A 24374-nucleotide genomic window follows, 5' to 3' on the forward strand; every position below is an offset into this window, starting at 1 on the left:
TGCTTTACAAGTGTTATCTCAATCAGGGGCAGAAGATAATGAACACGGTGAGGAGGAATCTTTCAAAAGAGATGATCCAAATGCTAATAGCCCTTCCGTCAAAGAGTTGGTCAAAACCTTCAGCATTGATCGTTACCCTGTGAGAATGCAGTGCGATGGTGCCATAGATTTAATGGGTGATCTCATGGTTAAGTCAGTCATGGGAAAATCTTTCGACGCCTTCAAAAAAATACTTCAAGAATAAAAATTGGATTCTTATTTCAGGAAAATCTGCTTTGGGAAATATCTTGATTTGCCGGAGGACAACAATGCTCATTTCCAGATAAAAATGGTATATGATCTTCTTAAGCGCAGGTTTATGTATGAAAACAAAGATAAGATGGACGAGGTTTTGATAAATTACTGTGGCATGCCTGTTTGTTTTGGTTGGGAGGAGTTTTCCATAGTTACCAGACTAAAATGTTATCTTCCTTCTCCTTCTCAAGTTATACCTACTCTGACCCAAAAAAAGTACCCCGCACACCCAAAAAAGGAAAAGGCAAGTCGAGTGATCGTGATGACCTGATGTCCATTATTGGTTCAAGCTTCAAAAATAAAAATTTGATTGAAGTGTTGAAAGGTAAAGGACTTTCAAAGAAGCACAAACAATCATTGCGCTTGGTTTGGTTTGTACATAATGTTCTTTGGGCGAGAGACGTTAACAACAACATAAGCCTCGATTTAATAAATCTCTCTGAGGACCTTGAGGCATTTAACAGCTATCCTTGGGGTTATGAAAGTTTCAAAATGACTGTCGAATATTTGTTGACTTTGTTAGCACCAAAAACAGTCAACTTATATGGTTTTTCATGGGCCTTCATGGTAAATATTTCTTTTATCATGATATGATTCATCATTTTTTTATTCAATAATGCTTTTGATTTATTAGCGTTATGTTATAGGCTTGGGTATTTGAAGCCATTACTTATTTGAGACAACAAGTGAACTACCAGGAAGAAGTTTCCTATCTAAGATTTGTGAGATGGTTGTCGGCCAAAACCGATAAAAATGCAAAATTTCTTGATCTTTTCAATCCCCCCAAGGAAGCAATAAGTCCAATTTTAATCAAGTTTTTATTTTAATTAATGATTAAATGATTTCATCATCATTCTTAATATATGTACCAATTTATTTTAGATTGTCCATCCGTGGCTTGTTTCAACCAACCGAGAGTTGAAGATGCCATTTTTTCTTACTTTACGGTCTGTGCAAACTTTATCAGACCCTAAGGTCGTTGATGGAATAAAAATGAAATTGTTTGGAGCAGCAACCATCACAAGAAAAATAATTTTGGAGGGTGGGGCTAATGATGTTCCTCTTACAGTTTTTGAAAAAAACAAGCCATTATGATTATGATCATAATGGTTGTACAAATTTTTCTTTAGATTTTGCCGCATCTAGCGAATGTTCTTCATGCAAATGTCAGGACTGCAAGGTAAAACACGATGGAGTGATTAATGTTATTAATGCACTAACTGCTTCTGTAAAGGAAATGACATCTAAGAGGGGTGTCATTCCATCAAAGAGGATTTCATATCCAGACACTCCACTAGAGATCAAGGCGGCTAAGAGGAGAAGAAAAGACACTTCCAAGGCATCATCAATCATTAAAAAAAGCAAGATTGCAATGCCTCTGTCTTTGTCTTGCATCGATTGTCAGTGTACAAGGGCCACAGAAGAACAACATGAGCTGAAGAAGGTGAATGTACATCATCTGTTCCAAAAAACAAACAAGCACATATCTGTTTCAACAGATGATACATCTGCTGAAAATTATCAAACAGATGTATACATCTGTTGCAACTGTTGTCTAACATGTTGCATCAGATTCGTTATCTGTTTCAACAAATGAGTTTTATGTTGCAACAGATGGGTCATCTATTCGAAATTATCGTACTGCTCTGATTTACCTATTTGAATTTATCTCAATAGCTAATTCATCTGATGCAACATAAGAATCATCTGTTACAACAGATGGAAAATTATTGTATATCTCTACTTAGCATTGACAATTTTGGCTTTCCAGGTGGATGTCATAGCTACTGCCGAAGAGCATAATATGACATTTGATAATCCATCAACTGCTTCCAAAGATGAAGAAAAAGTGGAGCCTGTCAGTTTGGGAGAATGAAAGAATTACCCATTTGAAGGGTTCAACATCTCGGATGAGGCTCCAAAAAAATTAATATAGTTGATCAACGACTATTCAAAATGGATTGCCGATGGGCTGTTAAAGCATCATGCCGGTAGGTACATAAATCAATTTTATGGATATTGGTTTATACAATTCTTGTTGTAAGAACCTGACATTAACACATATAAATCATCATGTGGAAAACAAAATGATGAGTGCTACAAAGTGAACAAATCGAGTCTTGGTTTTGATATATTCGACTTTGTTGTTGCACATTCCGGAACGAAGAATTGGTTCTATTTGATGTCACAGTCCCAAACTTGCTGGAATGATGAGGTTTAAAGGCCATACATATTACTATTAATTAATAATTTATTTAATTGCATCTGTGTATTGATTTTTTCATCATGTAATCCAAAATGTTTGATAATATGTGCAGCACATCGATGTCATTTTTTACTACCTCTGAAAGAAGGCCAAGTTGCAAACACAAGAATAATACAGATACACAACAGGCAATTGTTTGTACAAAGTTTACATTAATAATGCCTACGATAGGTATTGTCAACAGCAACCGAAAGTTTCTCGAAATGAGGAATGCTTAATCAACATCATCAAAGGTTTTAGCATTTCGGCTGGCTTACCTTGGCATTTGGTCGACGAAGTGTACATCCCAATCAATTGTGGTGATGAATTCCATTGGGTGTTGGCTGTCGTCGTTCTAAAAAAGAGGCGCATCTGAGTTTATGACTCGATGTCGCGAAGGAGACGTTCGGGGCCGTCGTCTGAGATATAAAAGCTGGCCAAAATATTGCGTACTTACCTTGATATGAGTGGCTTTTTGGATCAAAAGGTTCGTACTGATTGGTCGATAATTAAAGCATACCGGGATAAAATGGCTAATCCATTTGATGTACAATATGTTGACGGAATTGCTCAATAAACCATTGGTATCCTGTAAGTTTAAGTGTCATGATTTAGTTTCATTTCACATATTTCACAACACTTACATGAACTGCAAGATATGGACTATTTGTTTTTTATAACGCAAGGATTGCGGTCCTTTTGTTGCCGCCTATGCCGAGTATTTGAGCGATGGATTATAAGTACCAAATGATGGACTTGATGCCAGATTACTCTGCAAAAGATATGCTGCTCTTTTATGGAAATATGGAGAAGCGAAAGCTCAGAAGCCGTACGCAACCGACGTTTAAGATCCACGACGACCAAAGCCGAATTCCATAGCACAGAATGAAGAACAACTTATCCATATTGATTAGATCTGTATAGCTCGAGTCCGTCAATGTAATAACCTATCCTCTTTGGTTTAACTTGTTGATTTATTTGTAGAGTAGATCGTTTGTACTCATAATGATTTTTTTTACATTTCATCTATTTGTTGAGTTATTTTATTTCATGTAATTTCCAAAGGCTTCGATTTATTTTATTTTGTCTATGAATATAATTAATTCTGAGTTTTGAACATGTTAATTTAAATGGAGTACTAGATTCAAATATCGTAACAGATAATACATCTGCTGCAACAGATGATATATCTTATCAAACAGATTTAGATATATGTTGCAACATGAGATGCAACTCGTAGGCCATCTACTGGAAATTATATAATAGGTCTTCCTACTTTTTTTATTTGCTCTAACAGATTACCGATCAGTTGCAACAGATAAGTTATATGTTGCAATAGATCGTAAATCTGGTGCGACAGACAGACGGGGAACATCTGCATAATGCAACAGATGACCAACCTATTCCACAGATAATCAATCTTTCACAATAGGTACTATATCTGTTACACAGATATAAAATCTGTTGCATTATAAAAATTCAACTTTGCCAGACATAAAAATTACTGCCCCGATATGTATAGTGAATTGGCTTGAAATGAAAATTTGTTATCGTGTTCGTCTCTGTCTTTGTACATGATCTTTTTTATACATGGACTCCAACCATTTAGTTAGTACCCCATATACCCAGACCCGTTGCATCTTTCCCAGAATGGTGTCGTACACACCGGTCATTTGTGTGCCGGTCAGCAAATACTCCATGTATGCAAGCGAGTACGGTCCGCACGCTGCACCGGTTGTATTTTTTGGGAGCTGGATGTTCTTATTTCTACCTTCAAAAACCCATGATTCCTTAGCCAAGACTTCAGCCGGCAAATGATCCATCAGCTTACTCTGCGTCAACAACTTGGGCAACAACTTCAAGAGTGGCTGCATGCGGGTTAAAAACATCTTCTCGCTGAACACAAGTAAGTTGCTGTCATAAACCTTAATATTTCCCTCGTATAGTAGTATCTCAACAGTGAGAAAATGGGTGACATCCACGTTCATGACTGCAATGATTTTCTTTGCCTTGGTCCAGCTCTTGTCATATGGATACGACCTCTTTCCTCTAACATATTTAATCACTTCTTCATCCCATTGGAACATAGAAACTAACTGATCAAATCCCAGGCCACCGGAATCAGCTAGATTACGAAGATCAGTGTACCTATCTTTGAAATTATTGTAGAAATTGAGGTCCATTATCCTATCAGCAACATCATAAGCACCTGGGTACGCTAATTGCCTGCCCCTCATGAGGCAGAGAATTTCATCAACATACTGTGGTATAAGAAGATAATTTTTAAATAGGTTAGTAATTTTAAAGAATAAAAACACAGTGGAAAGAATCTGATGCAGAGGGTTCTCTGAATCAGTTCATAGATTACCCAGCCAATGCAATTTATGCAACAGATGTGTATTATGTTGCAACAGAATACCAACCTGTTGCAATAGATTACACATCTTCTGCATAGATTCTTCTTTATGGAGTAGATTAGAAGGGTAGGTTAGTAAAAGTAAACTTACTTTGTCCTCGTACCACACGCACATATTTATCATATTCAAGAAGTCTTTGGCGGCAAATGAATGCATGGTATATTCTTTTTTAACCTTCATCATGATGAATTCTTCCAGTTCCTTCTTCTTCTCCTTGCCAAGCACCGCAAATATGTCCACCTTCTGCGGCGGCCCCTGAACTTCAACAACTATTGGAGCGGGGGGAGTTGTATTTTTTCCTGATTTTAGAATGGAGAGAATTTGTCTAATTTTTATTCTCTTTCTCCTAACTTTCACTGTAGGAGTGCATGGCTCCCTCACCTCGTTGGATGGTATGACACCCCTCCTGGATTTTAACTTCTCGGCAGCTTCAGCAATAGCCTCTAGCTTGTCGAGGAGTTTATCCTCTCTGTCCTTGCATACTTTGCATTTGTAATGAGAACATGAGAATGAGAAGGGGTGAGAGGGACCATTGTAAGGGTGGGAGGACCGGTGTAGGGGTGAGAGGGAGGACTTGTGCAAGGGGTGTTTTCAAACATATTTATTTTTTACTGAGCACCAACATGCTCATAATCACGACTAGCAGCAGAAGCAGAAGCAGGATGGCTGCCGCCATCACAAACAACTACCAGCAGAACCCCCAGAAGAAGCACCCGGATCTGTTGCAATTTGAGTTAGGTCGTGAAGAGCTTCAACATTAGACTGAACTTCCCTAACTTCTCTTCTTATGAATGTTGCTCCATCCAATTCCTTCTTTATTAACTCCACCGTTGGGTTTTTTTTTGTATCAATAAGACCCAGAGTAAGAAAAGGAGTCATCCCCAGCTCATCAATGGTAGACACGATCCAAGGATGCATAACCTATTAAAAACGACAGGAGAAATTTAAATCATATAATAATAATTTGTAGTCAGTTGGGTTACATGGGGCTCGGGTTATGTTAACACAGCCAACTTATGTAACAGACGATCTAGCTACCGCAACAGTTGATCTGTATGTTGAAATAGATTGATAATATGTTACATCAGAATACCCATCTGTTGCATAATTTACAGTAGATGGGTAATCTGTTGAGTAGGGTTCAGAGAACAGAGCAACATATGGTTAATCTGTTGCAAAATATGGATTATCTGTTGCAACAGATTACCCATTGCACCAGTTGCAGTTGACGGGTAATCTCTTGCAACAGATAGAACATCTGTTTTAATATCTTTCTTTGAGGCAAATTATTTTAGTTGAATGAAGACGTACTGCATCATTCGAAGGGTTAAAGAGATCAACCTCATTAATATTTTTTTTGTTGTTCTCTACTACAGCCAACCACCTAAGGATCCTTGGATGAGAAACCTTATCCAGGTAATCCGTGAAATGCTTTTGGAGGGGAGGAATGGCTTCACATGCTCAAGCCTAAAAATTGTAAACAGGAAGCAAGCAAAAAAAGTCACAAGTATATTCATTATAAATTAATGAATGAGTAAAATTAGTGATCAATTTTTATCATGAAAGCCCAAGGAAAGCCGTATAATGTGGTCGTCTTTGGCTTTAGCGCTTTCAGTAAATATTTGACAGTCAAATAGTAGCTGTCGTAGCCCCAGGGATAATCGTTAAATCTCCCAAAATCATCATCAAGCGCCAAAAAATCACGTTCTATGACTTTCTTGACGTCTCTTGCCAATAAAATGGAATGGACAAACCAAACTAAGCATAATTTCTCCCTGTAGTGCTTTGGTATGTCTTTATTCTTGAGATCCGCTATCAAATCCTTCACTTTGTAGCTAGGTCCAACAATTCCCAAAAACCCATCTTTTGTTTACCTTGCGTTTGTTGGACCCTTTGTGGGGTATTTTCTTGATGGCAGGTTCTTCTAGATGATCGCATCTCAAGCCCATCACAATGACAAACTCTTTCAATCCAAAATAAACCGGCATGCCACAGTAGTTGATCCAGACTTCATCCATCTTATTTCCGCCCTCCTTCGGACCTACATCATCCCCCGCATACATGATCCTGTGCTTAAGAAGGCCATATACCATGATCATTGGGAAACGGAGAGGGCGGGGCCCAGACAGCTCAAGAAAGTGTGCAAAGCAGCTCTTCTTAAAAAGTCCATCTATGTTTTCCTTCTTTATAATACTCCTAAGTTCGTCAAAAGGTTTCCCCAACTGACATTTAAGTACAAGATCACCAAATACTGCATTAGGGTTATTCATCGGCATCGCAACTCGAAACTTGTCAATACTAATGGTTTTGACAGAATCTATCATGACCCAAACCAGGGCCTGGTCGTGACGAGCATTTCAAACCATGGAGGCCCGAAACACCTCTATCTTTCTGGTAATCATGCACCTAATTCATATGATCAAAGTAATGTGGAAGAAACACAATATAATAGAAACATGGTCAAGAATCATATGAAAACGAAAATGGGGAATAGTTTCCCACAATCTAAATCAACATCTCTAAAACCGCCTGCGAAATCTCTACTACATGACTGAAATAATGTCTATCTGAAAACTGGGACAAGGCCCCCAGCAGACCCAAAACTAATAAATGATAAATGAAATAGAATGCGTCAGACTTTCTGAAATATAGAAGGCTCACCACTTGATTCTACGATCTGTCAGAAGAAATTTACTGGTTATCTGGACCCCTAGACTGTGCCTCCAAACCTGGGAGGGAAGGGGGTCAATACAAAAGTAATGGTACGTAGAGAAATCAAAACAGAAGTATTATATTTTTACACAATATAGGAGTGAGCCATTATAAAGCAGTTTCATATCAAATTATTTGAAAACACATGGGCATAATGTAATTGTTTTCAATAACAATGAAATGCAGCTGAGCTAGGTGGAATACCCTACATAATTTACACCAACTGCCAATCCTCGGTTGCCGCTGAGATTATAGTATAAGTGAGGGAAAGACACACAAGATCACATAGCATGGTGTCTCGACCCAATGGTAGTGCCCAAGATCACTTAGCCCGGGCTCCTACCTATAATCCCAATTTGGGAATGACATAAAGTCAAGTACTCAAGATCACTTAGCTTGGTACCAAATTCCCGTGTCGGCAAACACAGTTTCTAGAGATGATCCCTTACACTCAAATGACCCTATCTCATGTAAAATCAATGCATTCAAATTTCATCTGATTCAATCACATATCATATTCTGTAGGGTATCGTCATACCCGACTTGCAAGCCATCAATATCACATTATTCTTCTCAGTCAACCATTGTATTCAACATGAATAACCTTCTCGTTTTCAAGTCAAAATCATATCAATTCTCAAAACATCTCATGTCATGCTCTTCAAGATGTTTTCAAACAATTTACATCATATGATCATTTAAAACAAATTCACATCAAGAGAGGAAACTTCATATCATTCATGCTCTCAAGTTAACATCTTTTCGAAATACATACATATACATATATCATATAGCAAATCACTTTGGGAGTAGGCCTAAGGGCCAAATCAATATCATAAAATGTTTAAAAACATAATCATATTCATAATTTCAAAACCCCCATTTGAAAACATGAATTTTTAAAGCCCATGAGATTTTTGAGATAACCCCATGTACCTCTATATGCGAATATGATAAGTGTTTCTTGAAGCCTACATTGCGGAGATTCCAAATCTTCAATTTATTTTGAAAACTCATGGTTGAATCTTGAACTACTTAGGTTTTTATTTTGAAATTCTAGAGAGATTTCTTGAACAATTTGGATGAATGAAGGTGTATTTTGAGATCTTTGGGAATTGAATTTCGTATTTATGGCTAAATAAGGGTGGAAAAGGACCATTTTGCCCCAAAAACGGAGTGTTTAAGTCACCTGAAACCTTTACATAGACGGTGCCTATGCTATCGCCTATGTTTACATAGGCGCCGCCTATGATATCACCTATGTTTACATAGGCGCTGCCTATGCTATCTCCTATGTTTACATAGGCGCTGCCTACTACTTTGAAAGGCTATACTTCTTGCTCGGGTGTTGAATTTTAGCAAAATTGGTATCGTTGGAAAGATAACTCAATGACCTATCATTTGACATGTAGTAGGCTATCTAATTCAACATATACAGAGAGTTATGGTCGATGGAAGCTGACACAAATTACAATTCAAGCTTGAATGGATTCACATACTACACAAATAATTAACATGCCATATTGGCATAGGATTTATGGCTTCAAGATTATCAACTCATCGAAATCATGGTTTTTATTCTAGCCCAAAATGCGGGGTGTTACAGAATCATGCTGGAATTTTGATATTATTTCATGCCCCATTGGTGAGGAGGAGTTATCACTTTCCTCGGCTTTATTTTTTCCTGACTGAGATTGTTCTGGAAGTTCCTCCAAATCTATCTGTACTCTAGTCTTTTTTGTTTGGTGATTGAAAGTTGATCTACTTTCTCCACTTTCTGTTTCTTTTCTTTTGGGAGACATCTTTTAACTACAAACAAAAGAAAAATAAAAAATACATTGCATTTGATGTCTGCATAATTTTTTTTAAAAAGGTGAGACAAATTTCAATAAATTATTCTTACCACATAACCAAAAAAAATACTCCAACGGACAACCCATCAGTTGGAATAGATGGGGAACCCGAATCTGTTTGAAGACCTATTTAATATCTCTCCACAGATATTCCACCTGTTGCAACAGGTGGAGAAATTTTAATAAATTATTCTCTGCCACATTACAAGAAAATACTCCAACGGATAACCCATCAGTTGGAACAGATGGGGAATCTGTTTGAAGACCTATTTAATATCTCCCAATAGATCTTCCACCCGTTGCAACAGATGGACCACCACCACCACAACCAATGCCACTACCAATGCCACCAAGACCACCACCAATGCCACTAATACAAACACCAAGACCACCGACACCACCGCCAAAAAACACAAATAAAAATACCACCAAAAACAGCCACCAACAACACCACAAACACCATCCAACAATACCACACCAGTCAACAAAACACTGAGAGAAAAACTAGAATTTTCTCGGGTGGTTCCTACTTTTTTAGCATCAAAACTCAAAATTGTTAACTCATTCTCGAAGATAATACAACTAAAAGTCTTCTTTTTTATCATTAACTAAAAAGCCCTATTTTTTAGAATAAAGAACAAATGTAGAACTCTTGTCGAACTCTATTACATGCGAAGATAGAGAAAACAACGGATACAAGTGGGAATGAAGTAAAAAAAAACAGCTATATGTAGTCGTAAATGAGAAGAAAATCGACCTATTTTGAAGGGTTAAGCAATATGTTGAGTAGTTGTTGTTTGTATTGTTGAGAGGGAGAGGATACCCTGAGAGAGAGAGAGAGAGAACTTAAGATTTGAAATAAAAAAAAATTGCGCAAATGGATGATTTGTATGGGTTGATTTGTAAATTTGGAAAAGAATAACAAGTTTTGAAATTGCTAATTTGGTTTGAATTGATCTTAATTAATTTTAAAAGATATAGTTTTTAAAATATTGAGTTGATTAGAACTCATTTCTACTCAGAGTGATCGATCGACGACTCAGGTGGGGATGAATGCAATACCAGCGTCATGCAATTGCAAAGACTCGATTGGATTTGTAGTTGACCCTGCGAGCTCATTCATTCATCCCTAGTTCCACCTAAATCAACTTAGGTACTATCACTATCCTAACATTGAGTTGATGAGAACTCATTTCAACTCAGAGTGATTGATCGATGACTCGGGTCGGGATGAACGCAATACCAATGCCATGTATTTGCAAAGACTCGATTAGATTTGTAGTTGACCCTGCGAGCTCATTTATTTATCCCTAATTCCACCTAAATCAACTTAGATACTATCACTATCATAACATTGAGTTGATGAGAACTTATTTCAACTCAGAGTGATCATTCGATGACTCGGATCGGGATGAATGCAATACCAACGCCATATAATTGCAAAGACTCGATTGGATTTGTAGTTGACCCTGCTAGCTCATTCATTCATCCTTAGTTCCACCTAAATCAACTTAGATAATATCACTATCCTAATATTGAGTTGATGAGAACTATTTCAACTCAGAGTGATTGATGACGACTCAGGTCGGGATGAACGCAATACTAACATCATACAATTGTAAATACTCGATTGGATTTGTAGTTGACCCTGCGAGCTCACTCATTCATCCCTAGTTCCACCTAAATCAACTTAGGTACTATCATTATCCTAAAATTGAGTTGATGAGAACTCATTTCAACTCAGAGTGATCAATCGATTACTCGGGTCGGGATGAATGCAATACCATTGCCATGCAATTACAAAAACTCAATTGGATTTGTAGTTGACCCTGGGAGCTCACTCATTCATCCCTAGTTCCACCTAAATCAACTTAGGTACTATCATTATCCTAACATTGAATTGATGAGAACTCATTTCAACTCAGAGTGATCGATCGACGACTCTAGTCAGGATGAACGTAATACCAACGCCGTGCAATTGCAAAGACTCGATTGGATTTTTAGTTGGCTATGCGCTCACTCATTCATCCCTAGTTCCAACTAAATCAACTTAGGTACTATCACTATCCTAACATTGAGTTGATAAGAACTCATTTCAACTCAGAGTGATCGATCGACGACTCGGGATGGTATAAACAAAATACATACAATTGCAAAGACTCGATTGGATTTGTAGTTGACCCTGCGAGCTCATTCATTCATCCCTAGTTCCACCTAAATCAATTGCTATGAAATCTGTTGCAACAAATGACTAAGCTGTTGAAAATTTTCAAACAGGTACATATATGTTGCAATAGATGACATATCTGATTTAATTATCAAATAGATATTTGCATCTGTTGTGACTGATGACTGACCTGTTGGAAATTTTCAAAAAAATATTTATATCTGTTGTAACAGATGACATATCTGATTTTATTAATTATCAAATGAACATTTTCATCTGTTGTCACAGATGACTGAGCTTTTGGGATTTTTAAACAGATATTTATATCTATTGTAATAGATGACTAAGTTGTTCGTATTTCTAAACATATATTTATATATGTTGCAATAGATGACATATCTGTTTGAAAATCTTTTTATCTCTTTTAATTTTAAAGCAAGAAGCTTCTGGTCCGAGTAGATAATATCAAGTAGTAGTACTTACTACTAAAGGCGATAAAAAATATTTCTTGGATATCTCAAAAGTGAGTTCATTGAGCAGTTTTGTCTTGTATTTTCAATGTCAGTAGTCTTAGTCTTCCTCGTGCCCCTCAAATTATTAATGAAATTAATGAATATTAATTAATGAATATTGAAAACCACCGTTTCTACGTATACAATACATCTATAAAAATTATCTCATCTCTTCCTTCAACTGCAGTTTATTTTATTCAACGCTCATCTTTTTCTCTCTCCTCTTTAGGGTCACAACCTTTTTTCTCTCTTTTCTCTTCTCTTCTCATAAAGATATTTTCAAATCTAAACCCATCCATATCTTTCCTCGACTTAAATTTCTATTTTGATTCCCCTTTTGATATTAAGGCATGGTTCATTATTGCTCTTTCATTCTCGTCTTCTTCTTTGCATGTTATTTACATTTATTTTTTTATTTAATTACTATTTACCCATATCATATTTATTAAAAAATTTTTAAGGAACTTGTAAGTGTTGAATAAACAATTCGAGAATTTTTATTACAATATGAGAAAAAAGTCATCTGTTGGGAGAAGTTTAAAGCCTTGTTGGCAGTATCATTTTTTTGTATGTATTTTGTTTGTTTCATTATTGTTGATGTAGTTATTGATGTTGTTGGTGGGGTTGGCATTGTTGGAACTTGTGGTGTTGTTGATGGTTAGCACTACATCTAATAAGAACAGAAAACCAATATATCTATTGCCCTGGCCAAAATTTATATGGCTGGGTTGCTCGCTTGGGGTGATGATTTTATGTCAGAATGTGCGGTAGAAGAATGTTTTCGAAGGAAAATGGGTGGTTGATGGAAGACTATATCATCTGATAGCTAATTGAAGAAGAGACATAGGGTAGAAAGTAACTTCTAACGAATCTAGCTGGTGGAATTATCTTAATAAATGCGAGATCTGAATCAAGTGCAAATATAAAAGTGTACCCGGTAATGTAATTTCATCTGTTGTGTCTCTAAAAGAAAAACAATGTAGATGGACACTTTGCTAGGGAGCTGCGTGGTCGGGATTATCACCTAGATTGAAAATAGGAAAAGACCAACAAAGAAGCCTCACAGGCATTGAGGGCAGAAATGATGTACAGCAAGTCTAGAAAACTTATGCCAACAGCAACTACAGTTAAAATAAGGAATCTAAGTGAAGGCGACAAATTTCTGAATTTTAAATTTCATCCCATGCCTTCTTGTTTGTGTTTTCGATCAGGTCCACTGTCGTTGACCTGATCAGAACCACAAACGAGATTGAAAGGAAAATAGAGTATCATTGCTTCCTTAGCAATATGGTTATAATTGATTGTGTTTTCTTGCCTTGACATGCTTTCAACATTCCTTGAAGAAGATCAGATGCTTGCTGTAGTATGTGAATCTCGATAATTTTCAAGCTTGCCTCTAGCTTGTTGATTCTGTATTCAAGCTGGTCGGTTCCCTCTTCGAAGTTGGTAAAGAGTTCCTCGTCTCTTGTGAGCTCGATCAGGAACACTACCTTTAAAGTTGTGGCATTCTAGAATCCCTTCAGAACACTTTTTTCAGAAGCCTTAAAGGATACATGGAGGGTCTCTGTGTTTGTTTTAGGTCAAAATGTGTTGATGCACGTTGAAGATGTGGTCCCAAAAGTTGAACAACACACTTTTATCTAGCGTTGCACCATGCATCTTGCTCAACCAATTTGATAAATTAGTAAGTATGGAGTTACGTAGCGTGTGATCTAAATGGGCTCTACCAAGCCTATCAAACATTACATAACTCTAAGCTCATTACTCTATCAAAAAATATGACCGAGTTAGTGCACAAATCCAACGAGCTCAATCTCTCAGCCTTTCTGCTGATTGCTCTTCTCCAATATAGATGATAAGATATCTGCTATGCAAAAGTCTACACCATCGCCAGACATGTTCCCAGGAAATCATGTCTGGCATGGTGTAGACTTTTGCATAGCAGATATCTTGTCATCTATATTGGAGAGGAGTGATCAGCATAAAGGCTAACAAATTGGGCTTTTTTTCTATGTGCACTAACTCGGGCATATTGTTTTGATAAGGTAATGAGCTTGGAGTTACATAACGTTTGATAGGCTTGGTAGAGCTGGTTTAAATCACATGCTACGTAACTCCATGCTTTCTAATTTATCAAATTAGTTGAGCAAGATGCATGGAGAAACGCTCGATAAAAGTGTATTGTTCAATTGTTGGGACCACATCTTCAACGTGCTCAACACATGTTGACCTAAAACAAACACAGCGACCCTCCATGTATCCTTTAAAGCTTCTGAAGAGAAAGTGTTCTGAAGGGCTTCTAGAATGCCATAACTTTGAAGGTAGTGTTCCTGATCGAGCTTAGAAGAGACGAGGAACTCCTTACCAACTTCAAATATGGTAACGATCAGCTTGAATACAGAATCAAAAAACTGGAGGCAAGCTTAAAAATTATCGGGATTCACATACTACAACAAGCATCTGATCTTCTCCAAGGAATGTTAAAAGCATGTCAAGGCAAGAAAAGACAATCAATTATAACCATATTGCTAAGAAAGCAATGATACTCTATTTTCCTTTCAATCTCGTTTGTTGTTCCGATCAGGTCAACGGCAGTGGACCTAATCGAAAACACAAACAAGAAGATGGGATGAAATTCAGAAATTGTCGCCTTCGCTTAGTTTCCTTCTTTTCACTGCAGTTGTTATTGGCGTAAGTTTTCCAGACTTGCTGAACATCGTTTCTACCCTCGATGCCCGTGAGGCTACTTTGTTGGTCTTTTTCTATTTTTTACCTAGGTGATAATACCGACCATGTAGCTCCCTAGAAAAGTGTCCATCTGTATTATTTTTCTTTCAGAGACACAACAGACGAAATTACATTACCGGATACACTTTTATATCTGGACTTGATTCAGATTTCACATCTGTTAAGATAATTTCATCGGCCAGATTCGTTAGAAGTTACTTTCAACCCTGTGTCTCTTCTTCATTTATCTCTCAGATGATATAGTCTTCCATCAACAACCCATTTTCCCTCGAAAGCATTCTTCTACCGCACCTTCTGGCATATAATCATCAACCCGAGCGAGCAACCCAACCATATAAATTTTGGCCAAGACAATAACTATATTGGTTTTCCATTCTTATTTGATGCAGTGCGAGGCTTCGAGGGCCCTCTAAGGGTCCAATGCACACTTAAAGTTAAGTCCAATCGCTATTGGTTCTCTGCAGTGACGATAAATATTGATACCTTCTCAAAACTTGACACGCATAAACACGAGCACCAACCGTCAGTAATTCGTAACAGGGTATCTGCACCATCTTCATGAGGTCCTCAACCTTATCAATTTTGAACTCATCAAACTTAACGGTACAATGCAGGATCTTGTTTAAATGATCAATGCCTAATCGGTTAAAAACTACATTCACAAAAACATTGTACTTTATGTGTGTTATCCCGGTAACCTTATCAATAATGCATACTTAACTCCCACACATATGATAGTGGATTCATCTGCACGCACCTTATTCTTCCTAGCCCATCTATGGCTTAAATTGAATAAACAGATGACTAGCTTGTTGCAACAGATGACACATCTGTTTATATTGTCAATCAATTGGAGACATCTGTTACGACAGTGATCAATCTGTTGCAGAAACCAAATATATATATACATCTGTTGCAAAAATATTGTCAGTATATTGTAAGTTATCTAACAGAAAGAATATATTTTGTAACAGATTACCCATCTGTTAGATTTATTTTTAAGCAATTTTCTTTTCTTTTCGAGATACAATAATTTATAAATACGTCCCTCCTTACAAATATGGATGATCCAAATTCGTACAAGAATATTCATATCGAGTCCTTGCGTGAACTTCAAAGGCAGTTTGATTGATGAACTCCAGAGAGATATTTGGCTAACTTCGGAGCAAGGCTGCCGGATGAATTAAAGATGTCTGATTGACAATAATAATAGCAGTAGTAATAATGATTAGGTAATGTTTTTTATTTTAGCGATTATTTTCCTCCTTTTGTATATCAAATCTACCCAAGGGATTCAAAAATCTATGAACATTCATTTCATTTTGTTGTGGACTTTGAATTTTTAATTCTTATTTAGTATTTAATAATAATCATTCTATTTATTCTTTGTTCTCAACATGTCGACGGTTGGTGGTAGAGATTGAGCAACAATTTGTGTCAACAATTAGAGGTTAATCTGCTACAACAGATCGATCATATGTTGCACCTGGAGGTTATTAATAAAAAAAGGGTTATTGTTGTTATTGAGAGGATGAAAAGAGAAAGACATGACTCGGAGTTCCGATTATTCAATATGAAAAATATTTCGTAAATAAATAATAAGAAAATAAATAATAAACACAATTTATAACCACAATTTTAATAACTGATCGTGACTTTTCACCATTTTTATTTTTGAATTTATTTTTTTAATTATTTATTATATAATAAAATGATTATTATTTTATTAAGGAATTTGAAAAGGTATTTTTTTTATTTATAAAATTAAAAAGTACGCAAATTTGGATTAATGATATGATGATATAGTTATTTTTTTAAAAGTAGATTATATGTTGCAACAATTAAATTATCTGATGCAATAGGTTCACTATGGTTGCAACAGATGATATATCTGTTGTCACAGATGATTTATCTGATGCGACCTATATCGAGTCACAACTCAATAAAAGCAGTTCTTGGAAAGAACTAATTAATAATAATAATCTGAAAAGTCATGACTTATCACAATATTTCTTAATTTAATTAATTCATTACTTTTCACATTAATCAAAAATATAATTAATAAATGGAGGTGAACATTTAGATTATATGTTGCATCAGATAACATATCTGTTGTCACAGATATGTTATCTGATGCAACATATAATCTAAATGTTCACCTCCATTTATTAATGATGCAACAGATATAGAATGTGTTGCCACAACTCAATAAAAATGGTTCTTCGAAAGGCTAATTAATAATAATAATCTAAAAAGTCATGACTTATATCACAATATTTATTTTCTTAATTTAATCAATAATTTAATTAATGTATAGAGGTGAATAGTCGCGCCTTTTTGCCTCTCATTCAAATTCAATCCTCTATAAATAGGTCCGTCCTTACTCAATCGTTCATTCAAATACACACTCTATTTATTTATTGTATCTCGTCTTTCATATTACACTCTAGAAGATAAGATTATGGCTGACCCAGTGTGGGACGTTGCTTTTCTGAAAGACGCCGTGAATGAACTTCGAAATCAACTTCGTGATCTGCAATGGGAATTGGGAGGAGTTAGATCAAGAATGTTTCGTGAGATACGCAGGCTAAGAAGGGCCTTGCTACTTTCGGTTGAAGATTGGTCGGCTGGAAATGATGATGCTGATAATAATAATAATAATTAGACTATTATTTTTCTTTTAGTCTATTATATATATTTTTATTTGTTTAATAAATAAATTATGTTTGATCTTTGATGTTTTAATCCATATTTAATTTTCATTCTGTCTATTATCTTCTCAACAAACATATTTCAACGATTCAAAGTAAAAAGGAATAATTTAGAATCCAGTAGCAATAGCAAGATTTATTTGTTGGGTTTGTGGCAGGGGTTGATTTGTGTTGTTTCAAACAGATTAATCATTCGTTGCAACAGATAATTAGTCTGGTACAACAGATAAACATCCTAATACAACAGATAATACGATGATGCAACAGATAAATAGTCTGATGCAACAGATTACTCATCTGATGCACCAGATTATTGATCTGTTTAAATTGTGGGCACTTGTGCTGGATTCATAATCGGGGTTCTATCCGTTGTTGGAAAAACAGAAGTATACCCAGATGACAAATACGAATAAAAATCATAATTTTACTGACCAAAGTAACCTATGAAGTAATGCCAAAGTGGAACGTGATGTAGTAAATAAAATTTGACCTAAGAAATTGGTCAGATCGCAGCAGTAGCACTGTACCTACAATAACAACAACAACAAAAAATGATCGACAAGAAAAAAATGAAGCAAAAGATGATGAATAAAGCAGCAGAAACAGAAACAATTAACAACAAAAATCGCTAAGAGAGAAAACAACAATGGATGAGAGGAGAGAGAAAGACTCCTTTTTTTCCCTCCGTTTTTCGTTATTTTAGGTATACATTGAGATCAAAGTGTAAATTTAAAAACTTGTGGGTTATTTTAAAAACTTTCCAACTTTCTTAATACATAATAAAGTAATTGTCACCTCCAACTAATAATTAAGACTTGTGTCACCTACACCTCATTTTAAAACTCTTTTGTCACCTGTAGCCCAAACCCCCAACTAACTCCGTCCAACAATACTTGTGAAAATGAACAAGTATTATTTGATGGAGGGAGTAATATTTTATTTTATTAAATAAGTTTTATAAAAGAAAATTATTATGATTTGTTTTTTTAGAGGAGTAACAGGAAAAATAAAGAATTATAATTAAGAATAAATAGAATAGATAATAAAAGGGGTGAAATTGTGAAAAGAGTACATCGGTTGGGGTTTTAACTGCTTTTGACCCAACGATATATTGGCCGCGCCAAAATTTGTAATACTATCAATTTTTCCTTACTTACTTTCATCTCCGGCGAACTCATCTCCGGCGAACTCGTAAAAGTTGCCCTGTTTTCCACTCACAAAAAAAGAAATGTGGAACAAAATGCAAGTTTCGGAACCATCTCCCACCACAAAATTAAAAGATGAAACATATAAAAATATCGAACAAGTATTTGGCCTTGCTCAGTTTGAAAGGTTCTATGATAGAGTTGAACCACAGTGGAGGGATGCATTGATCGATTCATATGCTTATGAGGCAAATGAAAGGATCAAGGATCCCATAAATGGAATAACTAAGGTTCTATTTTGTTACGCATACTGAAACTATTTTGTTCTGACTGTTTTATAAGTTTTTTATTTTTATTTACCATACTTGTTTTGTATTGCTGTTTTATTAGGCATAGTGAAGCATTACTCTCTGTTTGTATTTATGCATTGTGTTTCAGTTAACCCACAAGTTAGCTTTATATTCGTGTTGCTTGCACGGTTTATTCCAGTAGACTGGAATGCGGCTCATCTAGGCTTGTAACTGTCAACACATGTGCAAAGGTCTTTCTAGTTAAGGTTAATTAGAAAGTAGTTGAATTCCTTCCTAATGTTAGTGCTTGCTTACAAGGGTTTTTTTCACGTCATCTTCTGGGTAGAACTTTGGGCGGTTTCCAGTTTGGTTGGGAGACTTAGCTTTAGCATTACTCATGAACTTCTATTGCAGTTTTGTAAACACATTGTGGTTCCCGGAGTGAAATCCTTAACTTTGAATGGCGATAGAATGATCACACAAGATTTGCTGTATGGTAATTCATTAATCAAGCCAAATGAAGAGTTTCACCGAGTTCAATTCCAAGGCTTCGATTCATGTATTGCAAGATTAGCTTTTCTTTATACTTGGTTTAACTATATTGCTTGCAGTTTCTTCAATTGTATTGCTTGCAATTTCTCATGGGATTACTTTTTAGGAGATATCTTAAACCTTAGTGCCGCTGATTTTGAAAAGTTCGATACAGTTATAATCAGTTGTTGCTCGGAGATAAAAAGAGTAAGGGATAATAAGATTTTTTGTAAGCAAGCATAGTCCAATTGACATAATCCAACTGATAATTTCTTTATTCTAATAGAGAAAGGTAAATTCAAGATGCCGACAATTAACAGATCCTATAGCCTTCCATAGTGTACAATGCAGGGGATCTTTAGCTGAGATATTTGTCGATTTGAAAAGTCACACAGTATATGAGGTAAACCAGTTGAGCCCCACCCACCTAACCCCCTGATGAAATGATTAAAGTTGTACATATAATACTTTTTCTTCATTTGCAGAGATTATTTGGACAAGATTTGAAGAGCATTATGCATTTCTGTAGTTTCGAGAAGGCCATTGCAGTTCCTTGGCAAACACTTACCGAAGGAGTGTCGGAGATATTCTTAGCCATGAGAGGTTTTTCTTTAGAAATCGGATTCACAATATTACAAGAATGTTGTATCAAATATGAACTCTTTTTTTCTTTCTTGCAGTTGATGAAAATTTTGAAGCAACACACAGGAGGAAGGTAAGAAAGCTGTCTGCCACCGACTTCCAACATTTAAAGTCATTTAAGGACGTCTTATGTGATAAACAGGTAGTCTATTTTATGCATATAAAGTTTGATTTTTTGGTTCTTGTCTCTTAACTTTTTAGCCAAAAAAATGCAGCAATTCAACCACAATCATATTTCCAGTGCTACGTTGGAAAAATGTTACGATTTCTTGCAAAGGATCGAGTCACAGGACGATTAATAGGAAAATCTGAATCAATTGCCTTTGATTTCCCTTTGCTTTTGTTAGAATTCCTAGAACGACCAATTTTGTATAACGATATTTGATATATAAGTTCAGCTCGTTAAAAGGGAGACTGAAACCTTAGAGTTCAGTGGGAGAGAACTCCGATCTCTTGATTCTGATTGAAATTCTGCGTAAGTTTTATTCTGATGGAAAGCATTATGAATTCGACTGTCACTTGGCAAATCCAGCGTATATGCAACCTGTCCAATTCGACTTAAGATCGGAAATGGACCATAAAATTTGGGAGACAACTTATTGTAAATACTCAACCGAGTGGACCGCTGTCTGTATGATACGATACAACAATGGAAGATGCAAAATCAGCTCAAAACAGTCCACAAAATGGCTAATATCGAGAGCCCCTTTTGAGACCTAGTCTCAGCCAACCACAACAACACAATATGGCACAATAACAACACTATATTGAGGTGTATTGACACCTATTTTTCAGTGACCAGCAAACTAACAAGAAGATCACAAGCTGGAAAAAACAATAAGTTGAACAATAACAACAACAAGAATACCCACACGGCTTACACTAAAACAAAAGGAACAAAACAAGATTACAATAAAGTAAAGGGATAGATAGATAGGCCACATGAAGGTATAATCTTAAGAACCCAAGAATGGACACTCTTGGACCCTTAACACTACACACAACAATAAACCTATCTCTTACTTGACACAAGATCGGATTGCACCTCTCTAGCATCAACGTTTCCAAGCAAGCAACAACAAAAGAGAATCCACCCTATTGTTGTATCGTAGTTTCGGTTTTGGTGCCTCAAGGAGAGAGGAATTGTGTTCTTTGGTCTTTCAAGACTCACAAATATCATCAAAAACTAATCAAAGAAATCCTACATGGTTCTATTTATATCCTATTACAAATAAAAGGCAAAAAGGACCAAAAGGCCTCTTAAAGACTTAGGTGTCCATCACTTAACTCAGACCCAAAATGCACTCCCATAAGTCCATATCTATGATTATTTCCGTATCATCCTCTCCATCTTGAGAGGAATTTGCCCACAAATTCACGGCTTCACGTCGTTCAATCAGCCACTTCAAAATAAACCACTCAAAACAGCCCGCAAAACATGAGATGGCACAAAAACAGTCCGCAAAAATCATGAGATGGCATAAAAATAGCCCGCAAAATCATGAGGAACCCGAGAGTAGATTAACACAAGTTTCGGCCAACATCTTTATTTTGAATCTCAGCTTTCTCTCCATCTTCATCCTTGTCTTCAATCTCATCCGAAACAAGTCTCCTACCATCATACAAGCATCGTCGTACACTCCATATCCGTCATGTTCCTTTCTACCATTCTTCTTTACATGGATATGTCGGCTTTGGTGAAGTGGAGTTTCAGTTGAGAGGATTAATTTGGTAAAGTGGAGCTTCGGTTGGGGAGCTTGGACGGGAGGGATTTGACTTCCAAGTCCTTTTTGTTGGACTTGATCAAATGGAGGAGGGATTGACCTATGTAGGTCTCGGGTTGGAGGACATTTGGTTGCTTGACTTATGTCTATGTCATTTGGTGGTGGTCTTGGAGGATTGATTGTTTGAGGTAAAGCTTCGGAAGTAAAATCATGAGAATTCCTTCGACTCTCCACTCGATCCAACCTCTCAAGTATAGTAGACATATCCGAGCCCAATTTGTCAAAACCCGCATTCGCCTTAGCTATTTCTCGGGCAATAGTATCAAGGTGGGCCAAAATGGTATTCATTGTGGCAAAGGAGTACCTACAAAATAGAAAATACGTTAGTTATACAAAACATCCTCACTCTCTGTTTTATTTCGTGTCTCTCGGATCCCTCACACTCAATCTCACAAGTATTGTAAGCTTGCTTGTACTCCGAGAGGTGTTGAGAGGTGAATCCAACGTTGAAAACGACTCCAAAGATTAAGGAAAAAAAAAGGAAGTTACAATTACTCAAAAGATTAAGACACACAAAGGAAAGTTAACACGAAGAACGGTTTCAAAACTAACTTACAATCTAGTTCTAGCTTGTAAGTTAGTAATGGAATAAACAAATGAGACTAAAGAACAACAAATTAAAACTAGAAGATCAAAATTTTGAGCTTAAAAATTGTTAGTGAAGAGTAAAAACATGATGTGGTAGCCACGTATTGGTTGCAATTGTTATCAAATTTTATTTTTCAATTCAAGTCTTGGTCCAATTGTAATTTGAAATTGGTGGGAATTGGTTAAGGAGGGAAAACAAGTTTTGAAATCATCTTTCAAATTCAAAAAGCACGACTTGACTTTTCTCCTTAAAACATGGGCCCTTGTTTCATGGAAAGTGGTTGAGAAGTGATTGATATGTCTTTGGTGGTTGTAAAGTCTTCAAGACCAACAAGTCTTACACCTTGTTCCTTCACTTTTAGGGTCTAACACTTCACTTTATGTTTTATAATTTATGATGGAAGCAAAGAACACAAGAACAATAACAACATTCACCAAGAACAACAACAATCTCTAAGAACAACCAACAACAAATCCACCAGCAAACGGCCAAGTCTCCTTCGTGTTGTGTTTTTGGTTTTAACAAGGGATGAAGGTTGTGATGAGCTTCAAAATACTACAACAACCTTTCAAGAACAATAACAACACCAAAAACGTCCAACCAAAGCCACAACAACAAGTCCACACGGCTAAGAACAAGAACAACAAGGCACGGCCCACACCTTGTTCACAACAACAACTTTCAACTAGTTCAAGCAAAAAAGTTCCTTCCAAAAAGTACTAGTAAAAACCACATCTCTATCACAAGTAATAGTTTTCGGTATCCCATGTAAGCGAGCAATCTGCTCAAAGAATACCTGAGCCACCCGTGCAGCCGTGTATGGATGAGCTAATGGTATGAATGAACATATTTTGAGAAACGATCCACTACTACAAACAAGACTGACTTTCCCCAAGACTTGGGTAAGCCATCTATAAAATCCATTGAGATGTCTGCCCAGATCTGAGTCGGTAGTTGGAGAAGTTGTAACAATTTTACGGGACTTAAATGTTCTGATTTATTGCGTTGACACATCGGGAAGGTAGCAACATATGTGGCAATATCAGTTTTCATACCTTTCCAGTAAAAATCCCCATGAATTCGATGCAATGTTTTATGTATCCCTTCATGTGCACTATCATGATAGGTGGATTGTACAGTAGGTAGCAAAGGGGAATTTTGTAAAAGGTAGATGCGACCTTTAAACAAAATTAACCTATCCTGAACTTTCCAGTTCGAACCCAACTCTCCTAGCTTGACTTTATCATACAAATCTGATAGTTCTGCCGATCCCACAAGCTCCTCACGAATGGTGTCCAGTAATATGCTACTAGGGTAGCTAATAACATTCAAAGAAAGGTCCTCAGGTGTAGTTCTAGATAAAGCATCAGCAACTTTATTGAGATAACCAGCCCGGTAGACCACTGTGAAGTCGTAACCCATGAGTTTGCTCAACCAGTGTTGTTGAGGAAGTGTAGTAAGTTGTTGTTCTAACAAGTATTTTAGGCTGTAATGATCCATTCGAATAAGAAAGGGGTGCCCCATAAGTATGGCCGCCAATGCTGGACTGCTTTTGCAAGGTCAATCAGCTCCCTTTCATATATAGCTAATTTTTGGTGACGAGCTGCCAATTGTCGGCTGAAAAATGCTATGGGCTGACCACCCTATTTCAAAACATCTCCTACACCACCCCCTGAAGCATCACATTCTACAATGAAATTCATATCAAAGTCAGACAACCTTAGTACTGGAGCT

The 24374-nt window shown here is 36.4% G+C and overlaps 1 protein-coding gene across 1 annotated transcript; it reads left to right on the plus strand.

Annotated features, from left to right (window-relative positions):
- The first annotated feature begins 18887 nt into the window (after window positions 1-18887).
- On the plus strand, window positions 18888-20566 carry LOC107864823 (SUMO-activating enzyme subunit 1B-1-like). Its single transcript, XM_047408757.1, has 7 exons — window positions 18888-19094; window positions 19509-19585; window positions 19706-19832; window positions 19912-20028; window positions 20111-20228; window positions 20306-20409; window positions 20483-20566. Exons 1-7 carry the CDS (start codon window positions 18888-18890, stop codon window positions 20564-20566), a joined length of 834 nt encoding a protein of 277 aa, XP_047264713.1.
- Window positions 20567-24374: the final 3808 nt, after the last annotated feature.

The sequence above is a fragment of the Capsicum annuum genome, chromosome 3 (assembly GCF_002878395.1).
Source record: "Capsicum annuum cultivar UCD-10X-F1 chromosome 3, UCD10Xv1.1, whole genome shotgun sequence".
Classification (NCBI taxonomy): domain Eukaryota; kingdom Viridiplantae; phylum Streptophyta; class Magnoliopsida; order Solanales; family Solanaceae; genus Capsicum; species Capsicum annuum.